Source organism: Miscanthus floridulus, chromosome 1, assembly GCF_019320115.1.
Source record: "Miscanthus floridulus cultivar M001 chromosome 1, ASM1932011v1, whole genome shotgun sequence".
Taxonomy (NCBI): domain Eukaryota; kingdom Viridiplantae; phylum Streptophyta; class Magnoliopsida; order Poales; family Poaceae; genus Miscanthus; species Miscanthus floridulus.
Window position 1 is genome coordinate 202,440,337 of NC_089580.1, and position 13,690 is coordinate 202,454,026.

Genomic DNA, 13,690 nt, shown 5'->3' on the forward strand with positions numbered 1-13,690 from the left:
TGTCAAGTACATGAACAAACATCAATTGGAGTAATTTCTATTTCAATGTTTTTTTCTTCTGACCAAACAGAACCATCAATTGGAGCATGTTTTATACACATGTACACTGATTCAAGTTTTAGACATTTCTTTATATCGATTATACAATGCATCCTCCACAAACGGTTAACATATTCATGAGATGCTCAGAACCTCACATACGTTCTGTTCAATTATCCTTTAGAAAAAAGAACAAGCAAAACTTAAAACATCACGTGATTAAAAAGCAGGTTAGAGCATCTTCACCTGATCTCTTATATTACATCTCCTATAAATTACTTTAGGAGAGTACCTTAAAGTCAATTTAGGATTCCTCCATCCCAAATTATAAGACGTTTGACTTTTTTGACACCAAGTTTGATCACTCATTTTATTCAAAAACTTGCGCAAAATATTACTTATTTTGTTGTGACTTGCTTTATTAATAAAAGTTCTTCAAGAATGACTTAAATTTGACTATGTTTGCACAAAGATTTTGAATAAGATGAGTAGTCAAGCTTGGGGTCAAAAAAGTCAAATGTCTTATAATTTGGGATAGAGGGAGTAAGAGAGACTAGCGGATTATCTAAAATTTCTCTCCAATATTTCTTTAGGGATAGGGGAGCACGAGTTGTCTCATTTATTCAGGAGAAATGACGATTTTTTAGGAAATCTCGTAAGAATCATAGGTGTAGAAGATATGATAGGAGCAACACGTACATCCTCTAAAACACCATTTTTTTAGATATAGGAGATGAAATAGGATATCTAGTGGAGATGCTATTAGTTTTGCAATAATATACCTATTTATGGCTTTACCAAAGAGCCTTACCCTTTAGTTGTCATTGCATAAAAGTACAACAACTTTAGCCACATGTGTGAGGCAAGCAAAGCCCTCGAGGAACATAGACCCAGCCTAGACACACTTATAATCAAATTATGGATCTCCAACGGTAAGATCACAAATGATCGCACCAAAGATCTTGCGTTTTTTGCAATTTCCATAGCCGTCAGTGACTCGCCGACCATAGGATTAAACTGAAAGTCCGATTTTCGCATACCGTGGCTCCACTACTGCACCACAAGTTGCAGAGCACATATCCAAAATAGAGCCATAGTGGTGGTATGATTTTGTTTGTCATCAAAAAATAGGCATGGAGTGATTTTTATGTCAACTAGATTTATGCCCGTGCGTTACACCAGAGCCGAATAATTCAAAACCAATAAAACAAGAATGAGAACATGTGGTTCATAGTCACAATGGGATATAGATGTATCAGATTTATATAAGTGTTATAGCAAATGATCTTGTAAAAACTACACTTCAAAATTCATGTATTTCTGGACCATATATTATAGAAATGTTGCCAAAAAGCAGTCTCCTGGGCTGCCGGCGCCATTCACCGAGAGTCCGTGACCTAGGAGGCTAGGAGCATCTCATTCTTCTCCTCGCGCCCAACCACCACATCCTATTATTCTCCTCTGGACCTCGCGTCATGCTATGCCGCATCGCGTCGTCCTCGTTCGACAGAGATGGAAGCGAGTGGTCGAGCGGTGGGGGCGGTTGTTGCGATGACGGCGAGGGCGAACCAGTTGAGGAGTCAAGAGATTTTAGACGGTTGTTGCGGCGACACACGACGGTGCGCGCGCGAGGAGGGCCAGCAAGGATGTTGGGCGAGTTTGTAGAGGAACTTCCTCATAGGTCGGAGCTATGGTACATGAGGCGTCTCCTGAGCAGCACGAGGAGTAGATCAGTCGGGGTCTCGGGTATGCCTAGTTTCCTGGCGTGCGAGCGACTGGATTCACATGTCGGCATGGCACATGTCAGGACACAGGGAAGTCGGGCAAGAATTTGATGGAGGTGTGCGCAACATTTTTGTTGTTGCACGAAACCTCTACCTATTTTTTAGGTGTAATATATAGACAGATGCAAGTGGGTCCTTGTTAGGGTTGTAGTTTCTTGTTACTAGAGGTTTTAAATTGTTATTATACTTTTTGTGGTTTTGTGAAATGGTCACCAAGGCCCCTGCCCCAGGCATCTCTACTATAATGGACCAATCAAAATTGTACTAGTCCCCCTAGAAAAAAGTCCTCCGCTAAGAGCCTCTAACTATTGTGCACCCAGAAAAATGCACACAGTGATTCATCTGCATTAAAATCAAGGGCTAATAAAACACCTAAACCAAATCCAATGACCATGATTAGACGTGGGATGCCAGGCTTTTCACCCCTGCGCCCTCCTCGCACGCCCACGCGCGACTCCTACCTTGTAGCCACGGTTCGATTCATGGATCCTCAGTCTTTTTTATTTTTTTGTCTTTTCTCGGCTCAAACGACCACCGAACCTGGATCTGGATCCCACGCGCCGACTACTCTCCCCACGCCCAGCACCAGGGAGCCGCCGCTAGTGGGAGGGGGCCGTGTGGGGCTGGCTGAGCACCTACAGGCGTAGGGCAACGGGCCGCCCCTGCCTCTCCCCCACGCGCCGACTCTTATCCCCCTCTCTCCTCCACGCCCAGCACCAGGGAGCCACCGGCGCAGGTGGGATGGCCCCCCGCCAACATGGGAGTCGGCCATCATAGGGCCTCCTGTCGCCGCCACCATGGGAGTTGGCCATCGAGGAGCGAGGAATGAGGTGGGCGTGATGAACCGATGCTCCATCATCTGCAAGGCCGAGCAAGCTTCGTCGCCCCTATGACGTCAACTTCGACTGTTCTATCCTCGACATCGTAAGTGGCTCGAAATGCCCACCCTCTCTAGAGTTCCCGTCCGTCTTACGCCGAGCAGGCATGCCTAAGACATGTGTGCTTTTGCAAGGCTAGGCCTGCAGGGCCATCATCTACCTAGAGATCACTGCGTCCAAGTGAGTCTGGGTTTGTTGGTCAACTATTCGATGAATTGCCCATGTAAGGAATCTTCTAGGTCCTGTTGTAACCCACGTCATTTCGTTTGTTGATTGCTGTGGTTCCAGGTGATATTTGACCAGGCGGAGGTTGTGCATACGAGAGGGATGTCTGAGAAGGCGTACATCAGATCATCTAATGGACTCCAAAATAGTCTTGGTGTGAAGTATGCTTATCATCCTTATTTTCCTGATCGATGCGTCAAATTCCTACCCTTGATTACTAAAGTGAATTTTGCTCCTGTAGGACGACTTTGGATGTGTGTGAATTGGGCATCCAGTTTGGTTGTGCCAGGTTGATACCTTTTGTTCACATGGGATTTTTAATGTATGTCTTCTCTTGTGGCAGTCCGATTGCACTTGCATCAATATTTGGGCCTATTGATTCTGAATTTTTTCTTGAGACCATGAACTATAGACAATGTCATTATGGGCTTCATCGAAACTATCCCCAAGTTTGCAAGTTGCAACCTGATGAGCACTTACCTTGGTCGGCTATTGTTCATCTTTATTATCTTAAAATAGTAAATGTTGTTTACCAACAACTGGGGAATTAAGCAACAGGTCAATACAAAAGTCAGTGACAACTGCTTATGACCTCAAGCTCTGAATTACAGATCTTGTCAATAGCTATATTTGAAACTTTTTATTTTCCCATCAAGATATACATTACAACTATTTTCATTCGTTCAAAGCTCAAATTTTCTACTTGGCATTAACACCAGATCCGTAATCCAGTTAAATTAATTCATGCCACTTTATGTAGTTGATTCAATAGGAGCAAGTACAAAAAACATGACCATAAGCTTAATTAAGAGACTCATAAGGCCTTAAGAAAAAGAATTTAAAGTGCATTTAACTAAGAAAATAAGCCATGAGACCTGCAAACTTACTTGGCAATACTACTTAATTACACAAATGCTTTGATTGAAAGTAAATAATCAGTGTTCCGTTGGAGCCACTAATTGTCTTAATATCCTCCAGAGGGTTGATATGCTCTGGCATAATCCAAAGGCAATATTAACAGTAAAATGACCGCTTTGGTTGCGGGATGTTCAAATACTGGAAACATGTATCTTAGTCTTATCATCAGGCACTAGCAATTCATATATCTGTTATTTCATATTACTATTTCAACAGATTGATTCTTGATAAAATCAGAGAATGACAATAGCTTGGCTATGAGCCACTGCTCTAGGTGACTGTGGCCTTGTGCACCGGCCACTGCCACCCACCAGACCTACATGCAAGCCATACTGAAGCCAAGAAAGTTGAGCTAACAGTTGAAGCCGACATTGGCAATGAAGGGGACATGGTGGCAGCTAAAGCTGGGGAGGGCACTAGGGGCTGTGCAAGTGTGCATGGAGGCAGTCAACAGTGAGGCGCGCGGCGGCCGCCACAGAGGACACATGGAGGAGGAGCTGGCCACACAAGGGACATGCGGGTCAGTAACTCAGTATGCCGCGTCTTCGCGTGCCAACTACTTTGTCTGTGACTGTCTCTTTGTCAAAGCATATGCACGCAAGGTGTTCGATGAAATTCTCTATTCTTGAATGGAGAGTTCTTGGATGCTTGGTTCAGTCAACATGGTGTTGATTTTTTTAATTGGTGTTGACAATTCGAGCTTAGTATGTTCAAGTCTTAGACCCCTTCTCTGGTTCGAGTATCTCAATTTGATGCTCAATTTTTTGGAATGTTGACAATGCGAGGTAACTGGTTGTTTTTTTTTCTTTAGAGATGTTGCTTACTTTAAAAATTCTTGATTATGCTATGAAGTCAATGGTATTCCCATCCATTCAATTATTATGAGAAAAATATTCTGTTCAATGTCAAATGATAAAAAATATTTTTGAGGCGGGCATAAGAGTATTTATACACATTTATTTAAGTGGATACATGAAGTGTACATGTATGCACTATCAAAAGGAGTATCATCAATTTGAATGGAATTGTGTTTGCTTGAGTTGATATATATATGACAAAAATATTTGGTTATACACCATATATGACGTGAGAATCTATGCTTGATTACTAAAAGATATTCGTTGTTTGTTTGATTTGCATTAACAGATGCTACCATAGCGTTAGCACGGGCAATATCATCCCTATGTGCAACAGGTGGGATATTTTTCTTGTCCAATATAATTGGCGTGTTTTGGTCCATCTTGGAGTGATTAGTATCTGCAACACTTGAATTTTTTTGAGCCACAGAAAATATGTTTTTGATTGAATCTTAAGAAAGTAATTTAAATTTGATAGAATTAACTTGGATCTAATATGGCCCGTAGCGTTAGCACGGGCATGAAGTTAAGGTATTCCACTTAATGTATGTTACTTGTGGGTCTATCTGCAGGCTGCACTCATCTATTTTGATGCACAATTTTATTCCCTGATATATAGTGAAAATCGATCATGGCCTCATGGGAACTTCATTGTTGTGTTCGAAGTTCTGAACATGATGGGCTCTTGTATGCAAAATAGGACAGATGAGCAGACATTTGATTTGTGATGATGAAACTTCCTCCTCGAGCAGTGCTACATTGATCCACAAAGCAGGTATGACAGAGAAACCACACTGTATATCCGGTTGAAGTCGCCATCCATTAATTAATTTGAGTTCCAACTTTCTATGTTATTGGCAGATCTAAAATCAATGCTTCATTCCATGAGGACAAATATCCAGGTTTTGTGATGTTTTTAGGTGGGGATTAGATCCGCACCATTCTTGTTTTTGGATTTGTTTTCCTACATGTACTGATTCATGTTAAGTTGTGTGATGAAATCAAGGCTTCAGACTGAGTCATGTGTTCATGTCTATATCCGTTAGAGTACTGATTATAAATTTGTTAGATGCAAATCAAGCTTTATGGAATAATTTAGTACAAATAGGCACTGTTATTATGCCAGCAAATCAGTTTCCCTCTTGTGCAAATCAGTGCTTCGATGCTTAAACCTTGAGTAGGCTACAAATATCTGTATAATGAACCTGATATTTACTTTATTTTCAAGAAATATATTATCTTTTTGTTTTTCTCCTAGCGTTAACACGGACATGTATACTAGTTTGTTACACATGCTACAAAAATATTGTACGTAGTTTAACAGTCTGATACAAGATGCATGGCCAAACTGAATTATCAATTGTACTACTTCGCACCCCATTTTGTGGGAAACAGAAAATCATAAAAAGAACGTGAGAGGAGAGAGAGACGAGCGCCAGCACATCTCGGCGGATAAACAAGACGTGATCCACGCTGCACAGGAGACGAGGACGGTCGATCTCCTGACACGTGCGGCTTCACGGACCGTCCGATGCGACGCGCGCCGGGGTCCCGGGGAGCGGAGCGTACGTGACCCGTCGCCGTCCGATCGCTCTCACGCTGCGGGAAGAGGAACCGAGGAACGGGTCAAAAGGCTATAAACCAGGGTGGGCCCACTCGATTTAGCCAAAAGCCAAACCACCGCGGCCCACGTCACGGGCTCAGAGCCTCGCGTGGGCGCGGTCCATAGACCGTTGTCCCCTCCCCGTCCCCGCACCCGCAGCGCGGAACGCGGCGTGGCCCACGTCCACGAGGGGCCGCACGTCATGGGCTTAACAGACCGGGTCCACGCAATGAGGACGCTTCCCCCCTACTCCTCTCCTGCCCGCCCGCCCGTCCCCGTCGTCCCTCCCCTCTCCGTCGTCCACCACTGCCACTGCGAGCTCGGCTCGGCCCCGTCTCGCGAGATATTTCTACGGGACGGCACCCGCGTTGCCCCGCCTCGCCGTCCCGCGCGCACCAGCCCGCCCGGGGGAAGCCATGAACTGCCTCCAGAACCTGCTCAAGTAAGCGCCCCCTCCCCACCCTGTCTCCCTCCCTGCCTCCTCGATTCGCTTCGGTTCGTCCTCCGGTTACGCGCTCGCCTGCTCCGTCCGCTCCGCTCATGGATTTTCCTGCAGGGAGCCTCCAATCGTGGGATCCAGGTCGATGAGGCGGCCCTCTCCGCTTAATCTGGTGAGGCTTCGGACCCATCCCTGCGTTTGTGTGGACATTCTGTTTTGTTTTCTCTCAACCTGATTTGGTTGTCTTTGGGCGGTTAGGCGATGGTTCGCGGCGGCAGTCGCCGATCAAACACCGTCAAAACTGTAAGCATTAACTCCCACCTCGTCATTTCCGATTTCATTCCGACTACGGAAATCTTATCCTCACACTGAGGATAAGGTGTCTCGATATAGGCTGCAGCCTGCAATGGCTGAATCGCCGGTTACTGTTACTGTCACTGCGAGTGTCGTTTCGTTACCTCGTTGACGACCCTCGGCTGTTGAATCAACGTTGTGGGTTGCCAGTTGCAGGCACCAGGGGCGTCCACTTCTGGTGCCGAGAGCAGCGCCGTGGAGATGGGCACCGAGAAGTCTGAAGTGTACACCACTAACATGACGCAGGCTATGGGAGCAGGTAAATAGAATGTCTGCTTCTGCGTGTGCTGCTTGTAGTGTTAGGCCATGTTAGACGCTAACTGTCTTATCACATTCTGGGCAAATTGATTGCTGACTTGATGAATTTATAGCCGGGAAATAAAATATTTCCTAGACTCCTACGTGTGTCACAATCAGAGTGTTGAGCTGTCAGTGTGATCAGACCACATGTGAAACAAACACTCACTCTCCATTTCCGTCGAACACATTTTGGCTATTATGAACAGTTGTTCCTGAATGTTTAACTTACCATGTCCAGTCTGCCAAAACCTGATCCTGCGATAGTGCTTCAAATGTAGTTTTGTTGCAATAACAATTGTGTTCCCACTTCATGCTTCAACATTGTGCTCGCCATCTAACCCCTGTGATTGCATTACTCTTTTAGTAAGTTTGATCTATTAACTTCTCTGCTATGTGTTCCTTTTTTCCTTGTTATTATAGCGTTGACATATAGACATGAACTTGGAATGAACTACAATTTCATACGCCCAGATTTGATTGTAGGATCCTGCTTACAGGTGCTTGTCACATCCTTCTTTATACAGAAATATCGCTCCATAGTCCCTACCTCTGTCTGATTATCTGCATTCATGTGCAGAGCCCACTTGATGTTGATAAGCTTCGGAAGATTGGTGTAAAAACTGTATTCTGCTTGCAGCAAGATTCAGATCTTGAGTATCCCCACTAATATTTTGTAACGCATAATCAGCTACCTTTACCAATCTTTTGATTTGAAACCATCAATTTCATATTGCCCTTTTAAGGGCTCAAATTTGCTAAACCAGACAGCTCGTTTAGCAGTTGTAAAGTTAATCCTTTCATTTCAGCAACAAACACAACAAAACAGTCACCCAGTCTTTGTAATTTTGTTATGAACTAATAGATGCTACCTCTGATTTGAACTGAGAAACTACCTGGGTTCCCTTTTCATGCTGACTCTGTTAGATATCAATATCTATCAGCCCTAGTAGTCAAATCTTTTATGCGTCCATGTTGGTCAATGCAGCACAAAACATCTTCTAAAAGTTTATTTGTATTTTAATAAAATGGTCTTTTGTTGTTTCCACTGCCATCTGATGCTTCCATTCCGTGAATATATCTTTCTTCCTTTACCAACCGACTTGTTCAGATATTTTGGAGTTGACATCGGTGCCATTCAAGATTATTCTCTTCAATTCAAAGATATCATGCACTGCCGTGCTGAAATTAGGTACCCAAACAGTCGTTATTTCTTTTTGGAAGTTTAGGGCCAAGAACTTTGTGGCATAAATCACTGGCCTTATTTATATGCAATCAAGCAAATCCTTTTCACCATGGGTTAATGCCCATTAGTTAAGTTTATAAGCTGTATAGTTTCTTGGGGAAATAGAGGATCTGTATTTCCATCGAAGACACTTATATGCCAGTTGCCAGTTTGTTTTCCTAGCATTGATCTAAGTGCCCCCTTTTTTCCCCTATTGCCGTTATTCTGCATATTTAAACTGTTCCTATGTTTAATTACAACAGGGATTTTGATGCTTTTGATTTGCGATTGAGGCTTCCTGCTGTGGTTAGCAAACTGCACAAGCTTATCAACTGTAATGGTGGTGTAACATATATACATTGTACTGCTGGACTTGGAAGAGCTCCTGCTGTTGCAGTAGGTTTACATAACCCTTTTTTTTGTTTCCCAAGACAGCCTATTGTTTTACAGAGTTCTTTTGTTTCTCTAGAGATCCTTTTGCTGCAGTAGGTTTACATTAATTTTCTTATATTGCTCATAGCCAGGTTGAATGAAACGAAACCTTTTGGAGAAAACCATGCTTTTGTGCTTTAGAAACAGTACTAAGTACCAATCCTCTCAAGTTACAAAGTTTTGCCTAGATAAAAAAAAGAGCATCCCATGGCGCACTGACATAAATACAAATGCTACAATCTGCAGCTTTGCAGTGCTTTAATAACCTCAACACACTGACATAAATACAAATGCTACAATCCACAGCTTTGTAGCGCTTTAATAACCTCAAGATTTGACTGGGTCTAATTTCTTCCAAGTTATGTAACTTAATTAGAAAATAGTACTTAGGGGGACACATCATTGGCTACAATTTGTTGTTGTCCACAGCCTTGAGCGTTGTTGTTTGATAGCTTTCTAAGTCCGAGCACTTATTGTAAAATTTCAGTTGGCTTATATGTTCTGGATTCTTGGGTACAGTCTCAACGAAGGACATCAGCTGCTGCAGGTAATTCATTGCAGTTGGTACATCCTTTTTGGAATATTTCAGCAGTTCTGTTTGTTGGAAGAAAAGATAATTTGCCGATTATCTGTGCACTGGAAAACTAACATCTAATGATTGCCTGCTTGTGGGAATTTTGATGGTCCCCCGCATCTGTTCTCTATACTCCATTTATGTTGGTAGCCTTAGTGCTGTTACCATACAGCTAGTAGACAAGTTCTGTTGATTTATCTGTTCTTAAATTCATTTTTCATTTTGTAGAGTAAACGGGCTTGCTTTCCAAAGTTGGAAGCCATTAAGTTTGCAACTGCTGACATTGTAAGCGAATATTGTACTAATTTCTCAGTTGTAGTTATGATGGAGAAGATGGATACATATTATAGCGAGTCAAAGATTTTTCTACTAAGCGATGACTGTCTTATTATTTAGCTGACAGGATTATCCAAAAACACAATCACTTTGAAGTGGGAAGACGATGGTTCTTCCTCTGTTGAAATTTCTGGGCTCGACATTGGCTGGGGCCAGGTATGTTTTTCCTTCAATCGTGTGCTTAAAGATTTCCCTTTTGAATGTGAATAGGATTAGGGCATTTATTGAAGTTGCATAATAAATTAGATGCTACTACCTCTACCTGTCTACCTCTGGCCATATTTATATGACGTTCCGACAAAGCTGTCTTTGTTAACTGAACTGGCCCCTGCGGTCGGGATGTCATATATATTGCACTGGAGTGAGCACATATATATTCTGTATGAGGCTTAGTGGATTAAACTGGCAATATATCCCTATGTGGTTGCTTTGTGGATGAAACTAGGCCATTCGTCTGGGTTTCAGCATGCTAGCTCAGAAACATTGTCTCGAACAGGAAGGCCGTTATCCTAGTTAACTCTTAATGTTGGCACTGATTGTAAGTAGCATAATTTTAATGCAGCTGTCAAGTTGTCAATAACGCAGCAGGTTACTTTAAACTAGGTTTCGGATATTATTCGTTTTGTCGTATGCACTCGACAGTTAACGTTTTGTACCTGCAGACTACAATAAAAGGCTCTCACAAATTCACCTGTTTAATATCAGTTATCGAGAAAATGATATGTATGCAGTACTATCTGCTCCGTTTTGCACAACTTGTGTCTTACAATCTGCTTTAGATAGATATGCCTAAATCAAAATTACAAATATGATTTCCCCTCACCTGCTTAGGGGCTATGATGGTTGAACAAGCCCGTCTACCTGTTAAATATTTTTGTTGGATAATCCCATGCAAAAGTCTTTAACTGGTTGCTATTTATCCTTTCAGAGAATTCCTTTGACATATGATGAAGAGAAAGGAGCTTGGTTTCTTGAGAAAGAGTTGCCTGTGAGTATAAAATGCATATGTTAGGAACCGTCTAAAAGTTCATCAATATTCATAATTGCATTGTCGAAAGTAATCAGCTCTTGACCATACATGGTATATGTAGACCATCCATGTGTTGACATCCATCCTGATCGTTTATACTATATATATCTTTACACTTGAATAACCACCTGAGGAAATGGGGGTTCGAACTTGTGAAAGTCAGGAAAGATTGTCTCTCACTGCTGACAATCCTATGTGTCCATAAAGCCTGATGATAACTGCAGTGTTCTTAACAAAATATTGTCTGTGATACCTTTGAACATAACATAGGAGTTAAATTTTGTACTCGTCATATGGCTATATCTTACACCTTTGGGATATCTGTTTCCTGAAGGAAGGACGGTACGAATACAAATACATAGTGGATGGCAAGTGGCTATGCAACGAGCATGAGATGTTAACGAAACCGAATGCTGATGGACACGTGAACAACTATGTCCAGGTGAGATCCTCTCGTCGATCTGCCGGCGCTATTGTGAATGAACCAGATAGATGTCACATCTGAGGGCTGAGGCCGCATGCTTTTTTTTTTAACTAACGGCTGCATGCATGCTTTTGTTGGTTGCAGGTCATCAGAGACGGTACCTGTGACGAGGAGAAGGAGCTAAGGGAGCGGTTGACTGGTCCAGACCCTGATCTCACGGGCGAGGAAAGGCTGATGATCAGAGAGTACTTGGAACAGTACGCGGATGCCGGGGAGCGCTAGGAAGGTCCAGTTGAGACGATTCACGTTCCTATGTGCTGGTGTATAAACAAGCAAGCTCATTGGGATTAGGTGGTACTGGGTACTAATAATAAGTATGTAAGTATGACATAAACTGCAGAAGAATGGGCTCTGGGAGCAGAACAGTAGACCATGGTGATGACTGATGAAGAGACGAGACGACCGACTGAAGCAAGCCGACCTGACCGCACCTTCCTTCCTTCCTTCCCGGAAACGTCGGGCTTCTCCTCCCCCTGTTGTCAATACTAGTAGCTTAACCGTGGAAAAGGGCACATTCTGCTCGCATAGTTGAAGGAGCAAATTGTACGTATTGTTGAACAGCTGTGCAGGAATAATAAGTAGTAGCGTAAAACAATAATAAAGTTACTAGTGCATGTTCTTGAATGAATAAAGAGTAATCTCTTGGATCCTTTGTCATCCTTTCCTGTGATTATTAGTTGTTGGTCTGGTCACCTGAGAGGCTGAAGATGAGATGGTTTCCAACTTCATCTCCGTATATATAATATGTTACCGAGTTTGTGCTGTGCCTGTGAGGCCTGAGATTGCAAACAACATGAAAAATGAAATTCACTGGAGATGCAATCTGGCTCGCAACTGGTGAATGGCGATGAATGTGTGTGGACTTGTGGGCAGAGTCAAGTGTCAAAGTCGCCGTTCCTGTTCCTTCCCGTGGAAGTCAAAGTCGGGCGGCCGCATCAGCAGGCGACAGGCGTTCGGGTACAACAGGCGAGAGCGAGTGGTGGTGGACCGGTCGGTGGAAGGTGACCCGCGCCCACCCAGACGGCCAGGCCAACCAATCCTTCTACTACTCCGTACCAAAACCGAATTTGCAATCGTACCAAAGATTTCGAAATGAAAATCTGGCGTTGGCGGCAAAGCAAAACACTGCAAGGATCATTCTCCCTTTCCTCTGGAGAGAATAAATCAATGAATAAGCAGCAAGGTTTTGATTCCATTTATTATTTATTATATAAGTAAGAGTTGTAAAATTGATTTTTACAGAGTGGAGTGGAGTGGAGTGGAGTATTGCTAGGCGGCAACTTTGAATATTGATTTTTTACACAAGTACTCTAGTAAACGAATTAAATAAAAAGAAGTGCTACTAGTAAATGCGCTTGCTTGTTGCAACAAGACAACAAGCAGTGGTAAATAAAGCAGAAACTAATAAATAAAAGTGACTGCTTGCAAGCTACGCTAAGGTGAAGATTGAGCCTCAGCTTGAGCTTGAGCTTGAACTTCATCAAGGATCAATTCAAACCGCGCAGCGTTTGTTGGCGGAGGCGGAGGCGGAGCTGGAGCTGGAGCGGCTTGTCGGTGGTGGTGGGTGCGGGCGGAAAAGGCGCTCGAGCTCGTCGAGGCGGAGGCTGATGACAGGGATGGAGGAGAACTCGGCAGCAGGCTGACGCTGATGCTGATCCCCCTGAGCCTGAGGTTGGCCCTGGAAGAGGCGCTTCCTGCACGGCGGCGGCTTCCTGGGCGCCGGCGGGCACGTGGTGGGCTCCCTCAGGTAGGAGATCCTGCTGCCCGTCGGCGTCTTGCAGTAGTAGTCGTCGTCGTCCCCGGCGAACACGAGCGGCGGCTGCGCGGCGCAGGCCGGCGAGAAGGCCGGCGCGGCGGGCTTGAAGAACTCGGGCGACGCGGACATGGTGGCTTTGAGCGAGCGGGGTGGTGGACTCTCTGGTGGTATTGGTCGGCTTTGAGCGAGCCTGTGAGGTGGTGGACCGAGACCGGCTGGTGGTATATGAAGGAAGGGAAGGAAGAGAGAGAGAGGAGGGGCGTGGCCGTGTGGGGGAGAAAAGACGCACGCGTTCCCCAGTCCTTGCCGTGGAAGGAAGGAAAGGCAGGAAAGATTTCCTTCTTTTTTTTCCTTTTCGCGCTTGCGAGCCGTGTGAACTCCGTGTAGATTGACGTGGTGTTTGCCTGGTGTCTTTCCTTGGATTGACGTGGGGATTCCAATTTCCAAATCAATACTCCT

The 13,690-nt window shown here is 44.0% G+C and overlaps 2 protein-coding genes across 3 annotated transcripts; one reads left to right on the forward strand and one right to left on the reverse strand.

The window, feature by feature from the left end:
* The first annotated feature begins 6,579 nt into the window (after positions 1-6,579).
* On the forward strand, positions 6,580-12,127 carry LOC136450820 (phosphoglucan phosphatase DSP4, amyloplastic-like). 2 transcript variants are annotated; one of them, XR_010758449.1, is made up of 14 exons: positions 6,580-6,746; positions 6,861-6,915; positions 7,002-7,046; positions 7,248-7,356; positions 7,818-7,894; positions 7,975-8,051; positions 8,506-8,586; positions 8,883-9,015; positions 9,539-9,598; positions 9,854-9,910; positions 10,022-10,117; positions 10,890-10,949; positions 11,330-11,433; positions 11,560-11,698. XR_010758449.1 is itself a non-coding variant. In XM_066451450.1 (14 exons), the coding sequence occupies exons 1-14, from the start codon at positions 6,721-6,723 to the stop codon at positions 11,695-11,697; spliced, it is 1,122 nt and encodes a 373-aa protein (XP_066307547.1). In that variant the 5' UTR covers positions 6,584-6,720; the 3' UTR covers positions 11,698-12,127. The 2 variants fall into 2 exon arrangements, 1 of the variants encoding a protein (XP_066307547.1); XM_066451450.1 differs by having other exon boundaries at positions 6,584-6,746; positions 11,326-11,433; positions 11,560-12,127.
* Positions 12,128-12,649: 522 nt separating this feature from the next.
* Positions 12,650-13,447, reverse strand: LOC136450830 (cyclin-dependent protein kinase inhibitor EL2-like). The gene has a single exon (XM_066451464.1). The coding sequence runs from the start codon at positions 13,358-13,360 to the stop codon at positions 12,968-12,970; it is 393 nt and encodes a 130-aa protein (XP_066307561.1). The 5' UTR covers positions 13,361-13,447; the 3' UTR covers positions 12,650-12,967.
* Positions 13,448-13,690: the final 243 nt, after the last annotated feature.

Excerpts from the sequence above, each read along its gene's own strand:
- LOC136450830 (XM_066451464.1), bottom strand. The coding sequence starts at position 13,360 with ATGTCCGCGTCGCCCGAGTTCTTCAAGCCCGCCGCGCCGGCCTTCTCG.
- LOC136450820 (XM_066451450.1), top strand. The coding sequence starts at position 6,721 with ATGAACTGCCTCCAGAACCTGCTCAA. Across the intron at positions 7,047-7,247 it reads GATCAAACACCGTCAAAACT|TTGCAGGCACCAGGGGCGTC; the intron begins GTAAGCATTAAC and ends GTGGGTTGCCAG. Across the intron at positions 8,587-8,882 it reads CACTGCCGTGCTGAAATTAG|GGATTTTGATGCTTTTGATT; the intron begins GTACCCAAACAG and ends TAATTACAACAG.